This window comes from Uranotaenia lowii, chromosome 2, assembly GCF_029784155.1.
Source record: "Uranotaenia lowii strain MFRU-FL chromosome 2, ASM2978415v1, whole genome shotgun sequence".
Taxonomy (NCBI): domain Eukaryota; kingdom Metazoa; phylum Arthropoda; class Insecta; order Diptera; family Culicidae; genus Uranotaenia; species Uranotaenia lowii.
In genome coordinates this window covers 93,418,337-93,440,963 of record NC_073692.1, presented here as the reverse complement: position 1 = coordinate 93,440,963, position 22,627 = coordinate 93,418,337, and the positions used below count along the sequence as shown (strand labels likewise).

Here is a 22,627-nt window from a genome sequence, read left to right as displayed (position 1 = left end):
AATGACAAAAATGACAAAAATGACAAAAATGACAAAAATGACAAAAATGACAAAAATGACAAAAATGAAAAAAATGACAAAAATGACAAAAATGACAAAAATGACAAAAATGATAAAAATGACAAAAATGACAAAAATGACAAAAATGACAAAAATGACAAAAATGACAAAAATGACAAAAATGACAAAAATGACAAAAATGACAAAAATTACAAAAATTACAAAAATGACAAAAATGACAAAAATGACAAAAATGACAAAAATGACAAAAATGACAAAAATGACAAAAATGACAAAAATGACAAAAATGACAAAAATGACAAAAATGACAAAAATGACAAAAATGACAAAAATGACAAAAATGACAAAAATGACAAAAATGACAAAAATGACAAAAATGACAAAAATGACAAAAATGACAAAAATGACAAAAATGACAAAAATGACAAAAATGACAAAAATGACAAAAATGACAAAAATGACAAAAATGACAAAAATGACAAAAATGACAAAAATGACAAAAATGACAAAAATGACAAAAATGACAAAAATGACAAAAATGACAAAAATGACAAAAATGACAAAAATGACAAAAATGACAAAAATGACAATAATGACAAACATGACAAAAATGACAAAAATGACAAAAAATGACAAAAATGACAAAAATGACAAAAATGACAAAAATGACAAAAATGACAAAAATGACAAAAATGACAAAAATGACAAAAATGACAAAAATGACAAAAATGACAAAAATGACAAAAATGACAAAAATGACAAAAATGACAAAAATGACAACAATGACCAAAATGACCAAAATGACCAAAATGACAAAAATGACAAAAATGACAAAAATGACAAAAATGACAAAAATGACAAAAATGACAAAAATGACAAAAATGACAAAAATGACAAAAATGACAAAAATGACAAAAATGACAAAAATGACAAAAATGACAAAAATGACAAAAATGACAAAAATGACAAAAATGACAAAAATGACAAAAATGACAAAAATGACAAAAATGACAAAAATGACAAAAATGACAAAAATGACAAAAATGACAAAAATGACAAAAATGACAAAAATGACAAAAATGACAAAAATGACAAAAATGACAAAAATGACAAAAATGACAAAAATGACAAAAATGACAAAAATGACAAAAATGACAAAAATGACAAAAATGACAAAAATGACAAAAATGACAAAAATGACAAAAATTACAAAAATGACAAAGATGACAAAGATGACAAAAATGACAAAAATGACAAAAATGACAAAAATGACAAAAATGACAAAAATGACAAAAATGACAAAAATGACAAAAATGACAAAAATGACAAAAATGACAAAAATGACAAAAATGACAAAAATGACAAAAATGACAAAAATGACAAAAATGACAAAAATGACAAAAATGACAAAATTGACAAAAATGACAAAAATGACAAAAATGACAAAAATGACAAAAATGACAAAAATGACAAAAATGACAAAAATGACAAAAATGACAAAAATGACAAAAATGACAAAAATGACAAAAATGACAAAAATGACAAAAATGACAAAAATGACAAAAATGACAAAAATGACAAAAATGACAAAAATGACAAAAATGACAAAAATGACAAAAATGACAAAAATGACAAAAATGACAAAAATGACAAAAATGACAAATATGACAAAAATGACAAAAATGACAAAAATGACAAAAATGACAAAAATGACAAAAATGACAAAAATGACAAAAATGACAAAAATGACAAAAATGACAAAAATGACAAAAATGACAAAAATGACAAAAATGACAAAAATGACAAAAATGACAAAAATGACAAAAATGACAAAAATGACAAAAATGACAAAAATGACAAAAATGACAAAAATGACAAAAATGACAAAAATGACAAAAATGACAAAAATGACAAAAATGACAAAAATGACAAAAATGACAAAAATGACAAAAATGACAAAAATGACAAAAATGACAAAAATGACAAAAATGACAAAATGACAAAAATGACAAAAATGACAAAAATGACAAAAATGACAAAAATGACAAAAATGACAAAAATGACAAAAATGACAAAAATGACAAAAATGACAAAAATGACAAAAATGACAAAAATGACAAAAATGACAAAAATGACAAAAATGACAAAAATGACAAAAATGACAGAAATGGCAAAAATGACAAAAATGACAAAAATGACAAAAATGACAAAAATGACAAAAATGACAAAAATGACAAAAATGACAAAAATGACAAAAATGACAAAAATGACAAAATGACAAAAATGACAAAAATGACAAAAATGACAAAAATGACAAAAATGACAAAAATGACAAAAATGACAAAAATGACAAAAATGACAAAAATGACAAAAATGACAAAAATGACAAAAATGACAAAAATGGCAAAAATGACAAAAATGACAAAAATGACAAAAGTGACAAAAATGACAAAAATGACAAAAATGACAAAAATGACAAAAATGACAAAAATGACAAAAATGACAAAAATGACAAAAATGACAAAAATGACAAAAATGACATAAATGACGAAAATGACAAAAATGACAAAAATGACAAAAATGACAAAAATGACAAAAATGACAAAAATGACAAAAATGACAAAAATGACAAAAATGACAAAAATGACAAAAATGACAAAAATGACAAAAATGACAAAAATGACAAAAATGACAAAAATGACAAAAATGACAAAAATGACAAAAATGACAAAAATGACGAAAATGACAAAAATGACAAAAAAGACAAAAATGACAAAAATGACAAAAATGACAAAAATGACCAAAAAGACAAATGAACTATCTCTGTTTTTTTTTAATCAAAATCTTTAGGTAGCGATGAAATGTCTTGAATCAACCGAGAAAACCTTTGAATATTTGAGGGCATCCAACAAACGTGTTTTGAAAAACAATTCCAGATGCTGTCTGATACAAGATCTCAAAAGATAGGAGCAAAGATTGAATCTTTAAAAGTTCAATTTTTTCAACTAAGCCTCTTTCATCTTGCTCAGAAAGCCATTCAAGCTAAAGACCCTTTTGAAAGCCGAACCTCAAAGGGGAACGCATCCCGGCCAAATTTCATCTCATAATTAGCCTGGACCGCCCTAATTGGAAAATATAAGCAATCTCTTGATTAGTTGGTGTAATTTTAATCAAAAGTATTTGTTTGAGTTGTCCATTCCAAGCCCCAGAGCTGGGGAAGATACGACGACACATTCGCTAGACAAACCGAGTATGGGGAGAGACGCATTCACCTGTGTTCTAGGGGTAAATTTGTCCCATTCAAGTTCTAACTACACTAGCTAGATACCTTAATGAAGAAGTTTTTCCCCTGCCTTTTGAGCACAGGTTTACTGAGAAACATAAAAGTAGATACCTTTAAAAGGAAAAGTCAAGAAATGGCAACCGAAAGTCAATGACGACACAAAGTATGGGGGGATGAATTCTCCGTTACGGCCAAGTTAGTTTAATTGAAGGAAAAACAGGTTCGCTCCAATAAATATGTGTGTGGGCCTTCTCAATGAAGTTGGGAAGCCAGTGTGTGTTTATGTGAGTGTGTAGCAGTTACATGAACTTTTCATGAGTTTCATCGTTTTCCTCTGAACAGATTTAGTGTTCCATAGATAGACAGACCAGAGAACAGAATGGGGGGATTCCAATCTCGGATTCAACTGCCAGGAGACTGTGCCCCGGTGATTAAAGGTGGAAAATGCTCACAATCTGCAATTGAAGGCAACAAACGGGAATAAAAGCGCTACAGACCTTATAAGGGACCATTTCAGAACGTGGAAAGTTACTTCAACCAACCAAGTTCGTTCTATGCAAGCGACTTTTCCGATCAGCAGCATCCGATAAGCCACCTGAATCGACGGGCTAAAGGAAAACCATTTTCTTCGTCGGGTGAACCAAGAAAAAAAAGGAGAAAAAAAACCTGCCAGTTGGACGGTGAGCTGCACGACATTAATTATCAAAGAGATTACGCCGTGTATTTATTTTTTTTCGTTTCTCTATCCGTATCCTACGGAGACGGCGAGGTTTTTGGTAAAGTTCATTCTAACATCTGCCGATGATGCTTCGTTTTACTGGTTTCTCTCTAGCCGGGCTGGGATTTAGTGTGGAAATCTAGAACTGCAGCAACAACAGCAGCAGCAGTCGGATGGATGGATGGATTTTGCTCTGGTAAATAACTGTTGTGACGATTCAGGGATTTGGGAAATCAATCTGACGATTCGCTGGCGAAGACATTCTTGGTTACAGGATTACCTACTCTGTAAGCTTACAACTTACCATGTCGAAACAGTTAAACCTGCTGAAAGTATTTTCGCGACCTAAGTTTTGTTTTGGTTTTCGAGACAACCACAGATTTAGAATTATGTAACTTTTTCAGGACACGAAATTTTATTATCTTGATGACCAATGAAATTTTGTATTTTTTTTTCCTTATATCAGCAAGAGGTTTTGGTCTCACAGCCCTGTTTCAAACCTCAACCATAATTTCACATTAATAGCCGTATATAAGATTTTTCAAAAGTCATTGTTCTCAAGTTCGAAACAAAATTCTAAAAGGGAATCGAAATGTTGAAATGCTTTAACATTTTGAATCGATCAACTTATATAGATTCTGTACTTTTCGATTGATTTACGAATCGTTCCCCTGCATAGGAAAAATCGCAAGCTAAAATCTAAACCAAATCAGAATCCACTTTTCAATGATTAACCCCTAAATTTAATGGAAAACATCCAGTTCGAGTACCCTAGTCAATATGCTCCCTTCGCAAAATATGCGCACATAACATTTATAAAAAATATTTCCTATTTCTTTCTCAATTTCCACTTCTAGGCACAGAGATGTTCCTTCATTGAAGCATGTCAAATCGCGGGACCTGGTGTGTGTTCGAATACCGATTTCTGAAAAGGGGAATCGGGAAACCGCATGGCGATTGAACTTCGATGTGAGATTAATGGCGTTGGAACATCGCTAATGGCGTTGAATAAGCACATTATTGCAATGGATGTGTCGCTGTCGCAATCATCTGTTGATTTCTCTCCCCGGTAATTTCAGGCGTATGCTGGTACATTTATAATTTTTCAACATTTTATATAAAAAAAAGATTTAGAAATCATCTAAAAGATCAGAAAACTATCTTAACCGCTAAAAGTTCTTCGGAAACCAGCGACCTTTGATTTAAGTGCTAACCTCTGATTCCATTGAAATCATTTCAATGCCAGGAAAAGGTTATGACGATTTTTTTTTTCAATTCTCTTGCTGTTTGCAAACAATTTACCAAACAAATAACCGTAAAATTTCTCATCCAAAAACATTGATTTACTAAACGTAGCATTTAAATTGACTTCGAGGTAAATTCGTTAAATTGCGTTTAGAAAATTATTTCGAAATTAAATTATTATCTCGGTTACCTTAGTACTCTAATTTATGAAAACTCAGCATTGATTAGTTATAATTTCAGACCATAAAAAAATGATTTTGAATTGTTTCACTAAATTCCCGTTTTTGCCAAAATTATGCCAATAATTTTTTGATCTTGATATAATCGAAAAAAAAACTACCGTAAATTGAATCATTCTTAACTTGACAGTCCCACATAAACCACGGGTCTGAAAGTTAACGGGCACATATAGGATTTCCAAAACAAAAATTTGACTTGTTAGTGAGATTCGTGCGTTTTAAAAAAAAATATTAGATGTAAAATATAATAGCTAATTTATCTTATGAATATTAAGTTTAAAGGTTCAAATCATACACTTATTTAAAAAATTTAAAATTTTAAAAAATTATTAAGGAAGTACCCAGATTCCTTTAGATAAAGTTACCAGGATTTTTCCCGGACATTTTTTTCTTAAAACCCGGCGAATCCGGGCATTTAATTTCATAATTGTCAACAGGTAATTCAAGCAAAATCTGAAAAAAATTTGTCAAAACCCCTTTTTATTCAGCATAAAATAAAAAAGAAAATACTTGAATTATTTTTTTTATTATCAAAACACGTAAGAAGATTTTGAACAAAATTTCAGGTTTTGAAAAAATCGATCATGATTATTTTGTTAAAACTTGCTCGAAAAGCTTAGCTTTGAAACGCAAAAATATAAATAATAGTTACTCAATTTATTTTTTTTTTTTTTGGGTTGCAAAAGTATGAATAAATCAGGGCAATATTCGGACTTTTTTTCAACAAAATGCGGGCCACAGGGCCGTGTCGGACTTTTCTAAATTTTGTATCCAATACACAAGCAAGTCCGGATAAAACCGGGCAATGAGGCAACTTTACCCTCACAGCTATGAAATAACAAGTGTATATATAAATTGATTCCATGAAACTTTTATCGTTTTACCCGATTTTTATTTTTTTTTAAAGAGTTGTAGTTTTTGTTAGATCAAAGAACTACAAAACTATATCTAAATATAAAATTGACAAAAATTTAAGATGAAGAAACGGTGATCCTTTTAGTGTTATTTATTCAAAATTGATTTTTTTTTGCACTAATACCCTTTGACTCCAAATCCTTTATTTTAAGTTAAAAGTAATTTTTTTGATTATTTTTTATCAGTGGCGCTTTTCCATTACCATTCCATTCCAAAACCAATATAAAAGAATCTTTGTTTGAATTCTATACTATAATTTTCAAAACCAAAAAAAAAAAATCAATAAATCCAATTCTTAAATGTTGACTTGTTAATGTTAAGGTTTAAATCATTGATATTTTACGAAAAACATTCTGGTCTAATTTTAATTTAATTTAAGAAAAAAAACTCTTTAAATTTAAATTGAATAAATTTTTATAAAAGAAAAAAATGTTTTGAAAATCAGATAGTTAATTAAATCATTATTCCAAATCGAAAGCAAAAATACTTTATTTTCCCAAGATTCTAAAATATTTTCTAAATAAATGACGTTTAAAAATTTCATAACCCAATTTTCAAGATAACCAATTATGCAATTGAAGATTTTGGACAAGGAGGGCAATTAAGAGTTAAGAATGTTGAAACCTCAATCACAGACACAATAAAACCAACTAAAGAAAGATAATTCTTTTATAGTTAAAGATGAATTTCTGGAGACATCATTTTCATGATATTATTTTTTTCGTTTTTGATATTCGACTGAGTTGAAATTTTGTAAAATTGGTTGATGAACGGCTTTTCAGTCAATTTTTAAATTCAAAACGATTGTTATTTATTACTGTCCAGACGTTTCGGCTATTTATTGTAGCCTTCTTCAGTGGAAAATAATTGTCAGGTTCGTTTCTTGTCTAGTTAGCTACAATAGAAACTAGACAAGAAACGAACCTGACAATTATTTTCCACTGAAGAAGGCTACAATAAATAGCCGAAACGTCTGGACAGTAATAAATAACAATCGTTTTGAATTTAAAAATTGACTGAAAAGCCGTTCATCAACCAATTTTACATTATTTTTTTCATTTTCAATAACCAACTAGAAGAATGGATCAGGTTTCAAATAAGCCCTTCAAATCCACAATTCATTCGAAAAATGGCAAAGTTGTGAAACTTTTAAATGCCTCACTTTTTTTTGAATGGATTTAGCAATTACTGATTTGTAGACGTAAAAAAATATGTTTCCAAAAAAGTGATTTTTACAGAGATATGCACGAAATCAAATGCTATGTTTTAGTGAACTTATTATTGAACACTCTACCATGAGAGATCTCAAACCAAATTAATATGCTATTTTGTTAATTTGAGAAACAATAATTTTTTTTTTCATAAATTACACAAATTTGTTTAAAAAAAACTATTTCAATTTTTTTTCCAATTTTAATTTCAAATTTATGATCACCCTACCTCGAGAAAATCTAAATTGAATTATAAGTGCGATTTTTTTTTTAAATTTTCCAACTAAGAGTGAAAAAAAAATACATAAGAAGAAGGTATCGCTCATGATCTTTCGAATGAGATCATTGGAAATGCTGAGTATATTTGGATTCAATTTCAAAATCTCAAATCTATAGATCTGAAAAGCATTGTTCCAGTTTAAAACGCATCGTTGATTTCTTAGAATTAAAAAGAACTGGTAATTTGAGTAAATTTTAGCTTTTTGGTTTGTTTGAATAAAGTTAATGTTGTGCTTTGCATAACGAAAATAATCAATCTTTCAACACTAGATCGAGACCATCAATTTTGTGCCAATTAATTGATTCTTCGAAAATAATTTCCTGTAGTCGAAACCCAAAACTTAGTATTTAAGCATCTAGTAACTTAGTAAAAAAGTATCTCTCTAGATAACAGAATTATATCCTGTTGACTTTATGTATGTTTTTCTTTTGACATTCAAGGAGGTTTTATTTGGCATAGATTGCCAGATTTTTTTTCCTGCGCGTGTAATGTCGAGTGAATCCGGGCTATTTCATGATTCTCGTAAATTATTAATTTCGAAAAATTAGATAAAATCTTTGCAATTTTTAGACAAAGATCAAGTAAGAAAACCTTTTTTTTTTTCATTGAAACACATAAGCAGGTATGTATATTCCATAGTGATTATCTTGATAAAACTCGGTCGAAAAATTACGTATTTGGACGAAAAAAATTTAATGTGATGGGAAAATTTAGCCTAAATAACACCCCACGATCTTCGTCTATAATCCTTTTCATTTTCATATTTCCCTTTCTATCTCCTTTTTTCTTCTGAGAAAAGTGTTAAACTAAGCAAACGATTGTAAAAACAAAAAAACGAGTTTGGCTTCTTGAAACCTAATCGTATGAGCCGTTTCAAATGAATCAGTTCCAAAAAAAACACCCACAACATTGCAAAAAGAGGAAAAATATATATGTGCAAATTCATCGAGGAATGCCTCGATTTTATTCGGTTTTAGCTCGTTTATCCCAAGAAACACAAAAAGATGGTCTTCTACCAAATTGTTTAGCAGAAAACGTCCCTTACAGAATTGATAATTTGGCTAGAAAACAACTATATGACTTGGTTAAGAGCAAAACAATCACCTTCCCCATTCATATTTAAAAGGTGAATTTGAATCATGTTAACCTAATTTAAAATTCTGCAAAAAATGATGGTTGAGTTTGGGACCAAAACGAAGCTCAGATTCAGGATTTGAAAAATTCGAAAATGACCCCAAAATGACTCAGTCGAATGCAATATGTTATTGGTCACCTGAGATCAAAGATAAAGATCATTTCATTACCCAGAACGCATCTTTGTTCGGTTGTAAAAAATATTTTATTTTTCAAACCTTCAGCTTAAATGATTTTCAAGCGAGTACAACAGTGAAATTTTCAAATCAAACGTATAGTCAATCCTGAACTGCAAACTGGTCGTAGCATTCATCTCAGAAACATGCATTAGTTTGAATGGAAAACACATTCCATAAATTTCATATCCAGACATGGTTCCTACATAGTTTCAACTTTCAGTACAAAACTCTATCCCGCCAAATTCCATCACCCCTGGAAAACTGCGTCGCTCAAAGTTTTTCTCTTTCATTAACTTTCAATGGCGCTGTCAGTTTTCGGGTGGCTTCTCTGGCGGGCGACGGCGTCCAGTCACTGGATATTATTCAATGTCCACCCTCACGGAGGATTGCCATGGTGGCAGTCGTCATCATTCGATATTCGCTTTTGGAAGGTGGATTTCAAAAAAACAAGAGAAAAAAAATGAACCTTTTCCTCCGGACTGAATTTCATTGGGACAGATGAATGGTTTTTGAAACTCTCCCGGCTGGCTGGTGGCCCCGGAGATGCAGCAGGGATGATTAAAATTGACGCAAAAACGAAGGATTGTTTTCATCAATGAAAGGGACCAGTCAGTCACTCCTTCGGCAGCAAATTTAGTGACTGACAGTCGGGATAGAAAATTTGGCGTTCGAAACATTCGACAGAGTGCGATCAATAGCTTGCCGGGACCAGGAATATTCTGGGGCTGTGTGCAGTTTCAAAAATAATTTACCGGTTCGATGGGATTGGTACTCAAATTTATAGCAATTACCGGAGCGTGAAATATTATCCTCTTAAAACTGGAAGGAAAGGTGGTTGTCTGGAAATGTCATTTTTTTTAGTTTGAAACACGTGACCTTTTTCGACTTCACTGTATACGCCACTTTTGAAATTTTTATTACTTTTATAACTTTTGTAACTTTTGTTATTTTATAAATTTTTGTTATTTTTGTTAATTTTGTAATTTTTGTAATTCTTGTTATTTTTGTTATATTTGTAATTTTCTTTATTTTTTTTAATTTTTGTAATTTTTGTTATTTTTGAAATTTATGTTACTTTTGTAATTTTTGTATTTTTTGTTGTTTTTGTAAATTTTGTAATTTTCGTGATTTTTGTAGATTTTGTAATTTTTGTAATTTTTGTAATTTTTGTAATTTTGTATCTTTTGTAATTTTTGTAATTTATGTAATTGTTTTAATTTTTGTAATTTTTGAAATTTTTGAAATTTTCTAGTTTTTTTGGTAATTCTTAGTAATTGTTGAAAATTTTGCAATTTTTGTGATTATTGTTGATTTTGTAATTCTTGATATTTTTGTAATTTTTGTTATTTTCGTAAGTTTTGCAATTTTTGTACTTTTTTATAATTTTTGTAATTTTTTATTTTAGATCATGTTTGTCATTTTTGTAATTTTTGTATTTTTGAATTTTTTTAAATTTTGAAATTTTTGTAATTTTTGTAATTTTTGTTATTTTTGTAATTTTTTTATTTTTTAGTAATTTTTGTTATTTTTAAGTAATTTTTGTAATTTTTGTAATTTTTGTAACTTTTGTTGTTTTTGTCATTTTTGTAATTTTTTAAATATTTGTATGTTTTGTCATTTTTTGTAATTTTTGTCATTTTTGTAATTTTTGTAATTTTTGTAATTTTTGTAATTTTTGTAATATTTGTATTTTTGTAATTTTTGAAATTTTTGTAATTTTTTTAATCTTAGTAAATTTTGTAATTTTTGTTTTTTTGTAATTATTGTAATTTTTGTAATTTTTGTAATTTTTGTAATTTTTGTAATTTTTGTCATCTTTGTAATTTTTGTAATTTTTGTAGTTTTTGTAATTTTTGTAATTTTTGTAATTTTTGCCATTTTTTGTTATTTTTGTTATCTTGTTACTTTTGTAGTTTTTGTAGTTTTTCTAATTTTTGTCATTTTTGTGATTTTTGTAATTTTTGTAATTTTGGTAACTTTTGTAATTTTTGTAATTTTGTCATTTTTGTTATTTTTGTAATTTTTGCAATTTTTTAATTTTTGTAATTTTTGTAATTTTTGTAATTTTTGTAATTTTTGTAATTTTTGTAATTTTTGTAATTTTTGTAATTTTTGTAATTTTTGTAATTTTTGTAATTTTTGTAATTTTTGTAATTTTTGTAATTTTTTAATTTTTGTAAATTTTGTTTTTTTTTTTGTAATTTTTGTAATTTTTGTAATTTTTGTAATTTTTTGTAATTTATTAAATTTTTGTAATTTTTGGAATTTTTGTAATTTTTGTAATTTTTGTAATTTTTGTAATTTTTGTAATTTTTGTAATTTTTGTAATTTTTGTAATTTTTGTAATTTTTGTAATTTTTGTAATTTTTTAATTTTTGCAGTTTTTGTAATTTTGTCATTTTTGTAATTTTTGTAATTTTTGTAATTTTTGTAATTTTTGTAATTTTTGTAATTTTTGTAATTTTTGTAATTTTTGTAATTTTTGTAATTTTTGTAATTTTTGTAATTTTTGTAATTTTTGTAATTTTTGTAATTTTTGTAATTTTTGTAATTTTTGTAATTTTTGTAATTTTTGTAATTTTTGTAATTTTTGTAATTTTTGTAATTTTTGTAATTTTTGTAATTTTTGTAATTTTTCTAATTTTTGTAATTTTTGTAATTTTTGTAATTTTTGTAATTTTTGTAATTTTTGTAATTTTTGTAATTTTTGTAATTTTTGTGATTTTTGTAGTTTTTAAATTTTTGTAATTTTTGTAATTTTTGTCATTTTTGTGATTTTTGTAATTTTTGTAATTTTTGTAATTTTTGTAATTTTTGTAATTTTTGTAATTTTTGTAATTTTTGTAATTTTTGTAATTTTTGTAATTTTTGTAATTTTTGTAATTTTTGTAATTTTTGTAATTTTTGTAATTTTTGTAATTTTTGTAATTTTTGTAATTTTTGTAATTTTTGTGATTTTTGTAGTTTTTGTAATTTTTGTAATTTTTGTAATTTTTGTAATTTTTGTAATTTTTGTAATTTTTGTAATTTTTTTAATTTTTGTAATTTTTGTAATTTTTGTTATTTTTGTAATTTTTGTAATTTTTGTAATTTTTGTAATTTTTGTAATTTTTGTAATTTTTGTAATTTTTGTAATTTTTGTAATTTTTGTAATTTTTGTAATTTTTGTAATTTTTGTAATTTTTGTAATTTTTGTAATTTTTGTAATTTTTGTAATTTTTGTAATTTTTGTAATTATGTAATTTTTGTAATTTTTGTAATTTTTGTAATTTTTGTTAATTTTGTCATTTTTGTCATTTTTGTTATTTTTTGTAATTTTTGTAATTTTTGTAATTTTTGTAATTTTTGTAATTTTTGTAATTTTTGTCATTTTTGTAATTTTTGTAATTTTTGTTATTTTTGTAATTTAAGTAATTTTAGTAATTTTTGTAATTTTGGTAAATTTTGTGATTTTTGTAGTTTTTGTTATTTTTTGTAATTTTTGTAATTTTTGTAGTTTTTGTGATTTTTGTAATTTTTGTAATTTTAGTAACCTTTTTAATTTTTGTAATTTTGTCATTTTTGTAGTTTTTGTAATTTTTGTAATTTTTGAAATGTTTGTCATTTTTTGTAATTTTTGTCATTTTTGTTATTTTTGTAATTTTTGTAATTTTTTTAATTTTTGTAATTTTTGTGATTTTTGTAGTTTTTGTAATTTTTTTTAATTTTTGTATTTGTTGTAATTTTTGTTATTTTTGTAATTTTTGTAATTTTTGTAATGTTTGTAATTTTTGTAATTTTTGTTTTTTTTTGTTATTTTGTCATTTTTGTAATTTTTGTAATTTTTGTAATTTTTGTAATTTTTGTAATTTTTGTAATTTTTGTAATTTTTGTAATTTTTGTAATTTTTGTAATTTTCGTAATTTTTGTAATTTTTGTAATTTTTGTAATTTTTGTAATTTTTGTAATTTTTGTAATTTTTGTAATTTTTGTAATTTTTGTAATTTATGTAATTTTTGTAATTTTTGTAATTTTTGTCATTTTTGTCATTTTTGTAATTTTTGTAATTTTTGTAATCTTTGTAATTTTTGTAATTTTTGTAATTTTTGTAATTTTTGTAATTTTTGTAATTTTTGTAATTTTTGTAATTTTTGTGATTTTTGTAATTTTTGTAATTTTTGTAATTTTTTAATTTTTGTAATTTTTGTAATTTTTGTAATTTTTGTAATTTTTGTAATTTTTGTAATTTTTGTAATTTTTGTAATTTTTGTAATTTTTGTAATTTTTGTCACTTTTGTAATTTTTGTAATTTTTGTAATTTTTGTAATTTTTGTAATTTTTGTAATTTTTGTTATTTTTGTAATTTTTGTAATTTTTGTGATTTTTGTAGTTTTTAAATTTTTGTAATTTTTGTAATTTTTGTAATTTTTGTAATTTTTTTATTTTTTGTAATTTTTGTAATTTTTGTAATTTTTGTCATTTTTGTCATTTTTGTCATTTTTGTAATTTTTGTAATTTTTGTAATTTTTGTAATTTTTGTAATTTATGTAATTTTTGTAATTTTTGTAATTTTTGTAATTTTTGTTATTTTGTAATTTTTGTAATTTTTGTAATTTTTGTAATTTTTGTAATTTTTGTAATTTTTGTAATTTTTGTAATTTTTGTAATTTTTGTAATTTTTGTATTTTTTGTAATTTTTGTTATGTTTGTAATTTTTGTAATTTTGTCATTTTTGTAATTTTTGTAATTTTTGAAATTTTTGTAATTTTTGTAATTTTTGTATTTTTTGTAATTTTTGTAATTTTTGTAATTTTTGTAATTTTTGTAATTTTTGTAATTTTTGTAATTTTTAATTTTTGTAATTTTTGTAATTTTTGTAATTTTTGTAATTTTTGTATTTTTTGTAATTTTTGTAATTTTTGTAATTTTTGTAATTTTTGTAATTTTTGTAATTTTTGTCATTTTTGTCATTTTTGTCATTTTTGTAATTTTTGTAATTTTTGTATTTTTTTTAATTTTTGTTATTTTTGAATTATTTTAATTTTTGTTATTTTTTTAATTTTCGTCATTTGCATCATTTGTGTAAATTTTTTAATTTTTGTTATTTTTGTAATATTTTCCTATTTTCTGCAATTTAGATTTGAAAAAGTTGGTTCATGCTTTTAAGTTCAGACGTTAATTGTTCAGAATTCCCAAAAAGTGTAGCTGATAATGTAAATTTTCCATAACACGGTTTTGCTTTCTGAGTTGATAACAAAAATCGGTAAGGTGATTATTATAGAATGCATGAAATTACTTACCTTTTGCTTCGCCTAGATGCGCAGTCACAATTCCCAGGAACGCAAAAATGTTCCACCACGTTGAGTTTTTCCTCATTTTGTCAAGCATCGACTTAACTTCAGTTTTTCATAAACTGTTTGCTAGAATACTTTCGATTGCAATTGTTTCGACCTTTGTTCCAAAATAGACAAATCTTGTATTCTGCTTCGACCTTCTAAGATTTATCTTCTCTGGTCCTTTCAATTTTCCACCTGTTTGCCTGTTGTTTCATCAAACAAATCTTAACGATTGTTACGCGCTCTTCTAGGAAGTGAAATTTTATCTCATTCAATTTACTCGAGTACGTTCATTGTCTACCCGAGCACAACGATGACTGATTTCCATTAAGACGCCAGCTTTGTCCTATCCGTTGTAATTGTTTGAACTCTCCCAAGGGCAGGTTCGAGCACGTGCTCACTTTCTTTCGGAACGATTCAGAAAGAAAAATCTCTTACAATCCTTTCCAATTCTTAACCCTGGCTCGTGCCTTCCAAGAATAGTTTTACAGGGGGCATCGGAACGCACATTTGCATAAAAACAAAATCCTTCCCACAGGAGACACTTTCCTGACTTTTCACTTCCTAACTTTCCGTCGGGTCCAATAAAACTCTGTTGTGTATAGGAATCCCTTTTCACACCACCGTCTCAGTCGGTCTATGAGCCAAGTCGGAAGTAAAAGGAAAACTGGGGAGGAAAGTAAATTCCCCCAATTATGTAATTAGTTTACAGCTTTTCTTCCCCAAAGGCGGTAATCCTGGCCGACAATTAAAATTTACGACAAGCAGCATCTTTGAACTTCTTCTTCCTTCAGTTTTTCGTCTTGCTGTTCAGTGCTAGAGAGGGACTTTTATTCCTTCTCCATCGTCAGCCACCGAGTCTCTATTTTGAAATGCAACTCCTTTTTAATTCCTTTCACTTCCTCGAGTCGTCGGGTGCTTCCTTATTTTTGTTTCCTTCTCGGTTTTTGGGCGCTGACACGACTCTGAAACAACATTAAAAGAGAAAGAAAAACAATTTAGTCAAAATGATTACTATTTTTACAATGGATGGAACACAACTCCAGATGCAACACGGAAGTAAACCAAAGTTTTTGAAACGATTCTACGATTGTTGTTCCGGGTAGCACACCTTGAGCATAAGCAAGAAGAATGCGCGTGATGTTTTCCTGAATCTTTGGAGAAAAACAAAATCATAAAAACGTATAAACTCTTCCCGAAAACCAGCCTAGAGACAGATGGTGCTAATGGGGGATGGCTAATAATTGTTGGTTTTTCGAGTGGGGTTTCTCCTGTCAGCCAGCTAGCTAGACTGGAGGACGGGGTTTTGTAGAGCAGACAGATGTCATTTGTATGGTAATTGATTTTGGTTAACCTATTTTCATCGCCCGGGAGCATGTTGGGTTTATTTCCCTTTGGGAGCGTTAAGGATGGAAAGTTTTTCTCAGTCAAAAATAAACGTCGATAATGAAACTGTTGGCTGAGGATAACTTTGAAATGTTATGGAATTTGGGCTTAAATTACTACAGAGAAGAATCAGAAACCTAAAAGATAGAATGATTGTTTAACATATTCAACAGATCTCTTTAAACTCTATGTGAAATATTAAGACATCTCTCGTCTAGAGACAGATAAACCTATTCTGTTTTACGTTTTAAAGCATATTTTTCGTTCGGAACAACTCTCATTAAAGTCAAATATTCTCGGAAACTTGAGAAAACTTTTTGTCATATTAAATTATTGCGGATCAAATATAAGATTTCTAGTTTTTTTCGCTTGGGGCGTTTGTGCTATTCATAGAATCGTATCTCAAATGTTACAAATTCAATAACAACAGTTTTTATTTTCAATAATTACAATACAGGCCTCGTTCGATTTTAACAAAAATCATGCAAAACTGTTCGTTTTAGGCAACATTAAAAAAGACGGTTTTTTGTCACTTTTTTTAGTTTTCAGGGGGGGGGGGGGGGGGTTGGGTTTTAACACTTTCAAAAAATCGATTTTTTATTTTTTTATTTTTTTATTGTAAAACATTCCAAGAATGTTGTGTCAAATTTTCAAGTCAATTGAAGCAAAACTGTAGACATTATAGGTTTTTATCTCCTCCTATCTAATACTGCAAGAAAGCAAGAACAGAAACTTCAAACGCGTTTTTCTCGAAAGCATATTTCTAAAGTCCGTGGACATTGTCATTTGAAAACTACTTATCCGATTCTTTTCAAATTTGGAACATATTTTCTACATATAAAATACCAGACTCCAACGTTTTTCCTTTTTTTTTTGAACTTTGGGGAGATTTTACAGATAAACAATGGCGGAAACGTAGTTTTTACTTCAAACAGCCACAAAAATTTCATAGAAAATTTTTTAAGTTAAATAAAAACGTTGGGGTTCAGAAAAACATCTATTAAAAATATTTTGCTCTGATTTTTTGACTTCAGATGATTCTGTGCTGAGATACATTGTCCACCGTAAATCCTGTTTTCTAAAAGGCATCCTCGAAAGTGCTCCGTCATCGGCTCATTTTTCAATAATTATCTACGAAAAAATTACTAAATGTTCTTTTAACAATGCTTTGTATAATGCAAAAAATTTGATTAGGGTAAGTGAGCCCTATTTTGGCATGGTCCTTTTCTTGGCATGCCAACATATCTTTTCATGTTTTTCAGGTCCAAATTGAGCTTGAAAAATTTTGAATATATTTTCATTGCGAAGAGAATAATTTGTTTCAAATCTGTGCATACCGGATTTTTTGATTCTTTGTACTTTAATAAAGAAGTTAATTTTTTTCGATCTGCATCCGTGGAAATTATGTTGGAAATCATCGTATGAAAATCAGATGAACTCACCTTTCTAGTGCAACTGTTAAATTCACATGCGATTTCAAACGCGGACATTCATTTGAAAAATTTGCAATAAATACTCATGCTTACAGTTAAACTCGGCAAAAAATCAAAAAATACTAGAAAGACCAAAGATTGAATATTTATTGAGGTTTTAAATAAAAATTGAAAACTAATTTTGTTCCTTTTCTTGGCATGCAACTTCAATCGAAATACACCACCAGTGTTGGAAGCTGGAAAAAATACATGTTCATTAAAGAGGTATTTTTGGGCTGATGTTTTCCCTAAAACTTCATTTAAAACTACGCACAAATGTTTTCATACTAATTGGGTTGTATTATAAGACCGTTTCTATCAACTTAAGCTTTGAAATAAGTTGGAGAACATAAGTAATTCGACTAACTAAAAGTCATATCCAAGCATTGAAAAAGCAAAAATCGCTATTTGGGAACCATGAATCGAAGGTACAGTTGCGTTCAAAAAAGAATGAAATCGCGTGAAGCTGTGCACCCACTTCCAACTTTGACAAGCTGCCATTTCTCTCTCGGTTTATATTTTTTCATGAAAATTTTACACAATCTAGTTCAACTATCCAACTAACACTCCACAAAATTTGAAGTCTTTACAATGACGGGAATCAAAGTTACAGCTATTCCCATAAAAAAGGGAAATTTGGAATTGCTTCACTAAATTTCCTGTATCTTTTACAATTTTCATTAAAAAACCTTGAAACTTGGTTCAAAGATGTGGAAATATTTGTTCTAATACCAGGCCAAGTTTCGTCAAAGTCGATGAACGTGATCAAAAATGGTGCCGGGTTGAAGATGAGGTTCAATATCGCCCAGCAGACGATTTCATTCTTTTTTGGACGGATGTTTATATGGAAAACATCGTAATCTATGTATTCTTGGTATTTTCTTTCACAAAACCAACATTTATTGCAAAGAATGTTGTAAATCGATAGGAACCTCGTTCTTGCTTTGCTTAGAAATAGAAATTGTTCCAACAGAGCTGTTATTGGAGCACAAGAGAGAATAGAATATTCGAGAGAATAGAATAATTGTGGATCAAATTTGTTTTTCGGTATAATTAGCAGGTCATTCCTGAAACTCTGTTCTTCTTATTTTGACTCTGTTGAAACATTTTCTCTTTCAAAACAAAGTAAGAATGAAGTTTTTAGCAATTGACAACATTCTTTGTTATAAATTTTGATTTTGTGAAAGAAAAAACCAAAAATACATGGATAACGATGTTTTCCATACAAACATCCGTCCAAAAAAGAATGAAATTGTGTGCTGGGCGATAATTAACCTCATCTTCAACCCGGCACCATTTTTGATCACGTGCATCGATTTTGACGAAACTTGGCCTGGTATTAGATCCAATATTTTCACATCTTTGGACCAAGTTTCAAGATTTTTCAATGAAAATTGTCAAAGATACAGGAAATTTAGTGAAGCAACTCCAAATTTCCCTTTTTTTACGGGAAAAGCTGTATCTTTGATTCCCGTCATTGTAAAGACTTCAAATTTTGTGGAGTGTTAGTTGGATAGTTGTACTGGATTGTGTGAAATTTTCGTGAAAAAAATTTAAACCGAGAGAGAAATGGCAGCTTGTCAAATTTGGAAGTGGGTGCGCAGCTTCATGCGATTTCATTCTTTTTTGAACGCGACTGTACATTGGTATGCGTGGGTACAGCATTTGCATTGCAGTCTGCCGAGCAAAAGCCACGTGGTCTCCTACAGCACACAGTGGTTTGAAATATAAAAAAAAACTAAGTTAAATTAAGCATATCACAAGACTTAAGATGTTTTTCTTATCCAAAAATTGTTAGATCGATGGTAATTTATGACTTTAGTATATAAAATACACAATTAATTGAGTTTTGGAATCGTTTTCTATTGCTTGGGAACCATATACTCAGAATTTATTTTATAGATTTTTGTTCTAATTTTTTTCTTGCAAACAGGAGCTGGAAGTTCAGGAAAATATCGTTTTCTTTCCAATTATTCCTTAAAATATGTGAGTCGATTTAAAAAATGTTTTAGCAAGGTTTACATTATTACATCTTTTTGGCGTATCAATCCACTGCGCAACGCCCCGGGCATTCGAGATGGCTCTTGCCAGAAGCTCATAATCTCAGCTAACAAATTCAAAAGGGCAAAATTTTAAAATACCATTCAAGGAATTTTTCAATTTCTTACTTTATGAAGCCAAATTCCACAATATGAAGACAGTTGTTTGGTAGTGAAAATAACCCTATGTGTCGCAGTCGCATTGCGGAATTTCTGGACTTCCGACTTTTTGAAATGAAAGCTTATTTTGTGCTTCCCTTCCAACCAAGTTCATCAATGTTTTCAAAAGCCTTTTTGTTGTATGAGTGGCGCCCGGTGTTCAATCGTCGCATAGAACTTTACGCTCAGCTGACGTCATTCTGTCAGTGGCCTTATATTCAGAATAGCCAACGATTCTGTTAACTGTCAATTGAGCCTTGTTGGTAAAGATCTATTGCACTCTGCTGGTGGCCAAGAATCGGATCATAGAAACGGAAAACAATTGGAACGGCGGCCAAGTAATTGGAGCACCGCAGTGAGTACTTTGCATGCATTTTGCTTACATTAATGAAAGTTCCATAGAGAACACATATTTTTGTTGAACTCTAAGCAAGTTAGCAAGTAAATTCTTCAAAGGATGTTCTATAGTACACTCAACAGGAAGGTTGGAATGTCGAAAAAAAGGGTAAACCATGCCTTAGGTGCCAAGGTCGGGTACATTTACCCTACATTTGTTTGAACAACAGCTCTAGAAAAAAATCGTGAAAAAGGTGTTTTTTTTACCCGTTAGACCCTACCACCCCCCCCCCCCCCACCCCCCTATTCAAAATGAAAGTAGAACATAATAAAAACATGAACATTTTTAAATTTTGCCTAAAACTTATAAATTTAAACAGTAAAAAAATGAATTTTTTCACGTTTAACTGCTTCTAAGAAATTAATATAGTTTCAACACTTCCTTCTTGATGACTCAAAGAAACTTAATATGCAAATTTTGTCCAGCGAATTTAGAGATACAGAATGCCGAATTTATGGGTGTTCAGCTCAGTTTTCTTCGCGGTCCTTAATGTGTTTAGCTGGGGTGCTGATTTTTTCAATGTATTCCTAAGAATTTCTATATCATTTTTAAATTGTACAAAAATAAAAAAAAACAATATTTCATTTTAAAAAAGGTGTTTTGCGAAATTGCTGATTTTTCTACAGTTTAAATGTTCAAGACTGCCAAATAATCCAATTAAGGATTTGTTGAACTCGGCTTAATATGTCTAAGAAATCAAGTCAATCAAGATTTTTGGAATCCTACTTAGAATGCAATTAAATATATATTACAATCATGATTTTTTAATTTTTTAATCTTGGAATAATGATCAGACAGATATCCAAGAGGAGCACCAGATTCTCAATATAGCCGATTGGACTGTTAACACATTAACACAAGTTACCTATTTCAAGCTAAAGACGAAGTTTCACGACAGAATTCTATGAATTTTACATGTAATTTATGACCAAAGATCAAATTAAGACAAGATCAAAACGTACAGGAGAAAATATTATTCATTGAATTGTGTGGTAATGTTAAGTCATCGATGTATCATTTTGATTTTAGTTGTAATCTGTTGATACAAATGATGCAAAGAATTTTTACTTGCATATGAGACGGATCAAATCTATTTCTTATGGGCTTTTTCCCCTCCAACAAGGATGAACCTAATGGAGAAAAAAGAGTTTTAATCAATTGCTTGATTTGAAATTAAAATTCGGGATAAAATGCAAATAACAAAGTTTTGATAAAATTGTTTGCAATTTTTCGGAAGGAATTTTTGAAAGATCGGCGAAGAACTTGGAATAAAATTAGGGAAATATTTATTCTGCTTTCGGTTAGGCACATATCAAGCTATCAACGATGAAACAAAAATATTTTAATATCTAGCTTAGAATCTTGCTTAGCTAAAAAATTGTAGTTGCTGATAAAATTATTAAATTACGAATCGTTTTTAGAAATTAAAAGCTCTTTAAGGAGTTTTCGTTTTCGGTTAGTTGGTATGAAAAAAACTTTTCTAGTTATCGTTCTTGAAAGCTTTGTATTGATAAGTGCATATTTTTTGAACTTCTGAGTTGTGCTGTGAACATAGTTGGGTTCCATAAGTATAAAGAAACCTGTATTTGAATTCGCCATATTTTGAGGTTAGGTTTATGTTATCATCGACCGGGAATGATATATGGTAATATTATTTTTTCTTTTTTTGTAGAGAAATGAATCCAACTTAGATGAAATTTCTGGGACTAGATAAGAGAAAATCGATGTTGGAAAACATGCGAAAAAAATTCGCCTTGTCTCCCGGTGAGACTTGAACCCACATCTTGCGCCTCTCCGGGGCCCATGTATTAACATTCTACTACAGGAGACCAACCTGGCGTATGAATATTATACTGGTTGAGTGTCGATGTCACTCAACCAGTATAATATTCATACGCCAGGTTGGTCTCCTGTAGTAGAATGTTAATACATGGGCCCCGGAGAGGCGCAAGATGTGGGTTCAAGTCTCACCGAGAGACAAGGCGAATTTTTTTTCGCATGTTTTTCAACATCGATTTTCTCTTATCTAGTCCCTGAAATTTCATCTAAGTTGGATTCATTTCTCTACAAAAAAAGTTTCGCTGACTGAATGTTTGAGTCAAGACCCATCTCTGAGTCGCAATTTAAAAAATTATTTTTTCTTTTTTGGTCTTGAATGTAGATCAAACAACGGTGGTTTTTGAAGAACCCGACGTTTCGACCAGTTTTGTTGGTCTTTTTCAAGGGAACTAGAAGTTTTAATACAAATTATTGCTGTGAGCGTTGTTAATAATTTATGAAATGTAGTGTTGTAACTCACTTTGCTGTCTGTTGTTTTTATCGATTTCGTTTTAGTTCAACGGCTAGGAGTCCATTTATTGCTGCTTGTCTGTTATAAATGTACAATTGTTGTCTGTTTCATGTCATACATACATTAATTAATATATCTTACATATTTCAACGGATGGAACGAAAAAGTTTTCATCCGTATCACTATGGTCACACTGTTAACGTTCGGATTTTGAATTAAGATGGAGTGTGGATAAAAAAATAAAAAATATGCACTTATCAACACATTAGGTATATCTAAAAAAATTGTAGAGGCCCCCGAGAGAAATTTTTGCTTTTTACCCCTTTGGCTCTTGAGGTCTGATT

General features: G+C 28.7%; 1 protein-coding gene across 1 annotated transcript in view; it reads right to left on the bottom strand.

Moving 5' to 3' along the window:
- LOC129750036 (roundabout homolog 1-like) overlaps window positions 1–22,627 on the bottom strand; it is a 359,217-nt gene that overhangs the window by 250,589 nt on the left and 86,001 nt on the right. The window contains exon 2 of the mRNA XM_055745222.1: window positions 14,505–15,505. Within this exon, the coding sequence (XP_055601197.1) occupies window positions 14,505–14,592 (88 nt within the window). The 5' untranslated portion in view covers window positions 14,593–15,505. The remainder of the gene's footprint in view (window positions 1–14,504; window positions 15,506–22,627) is intronic.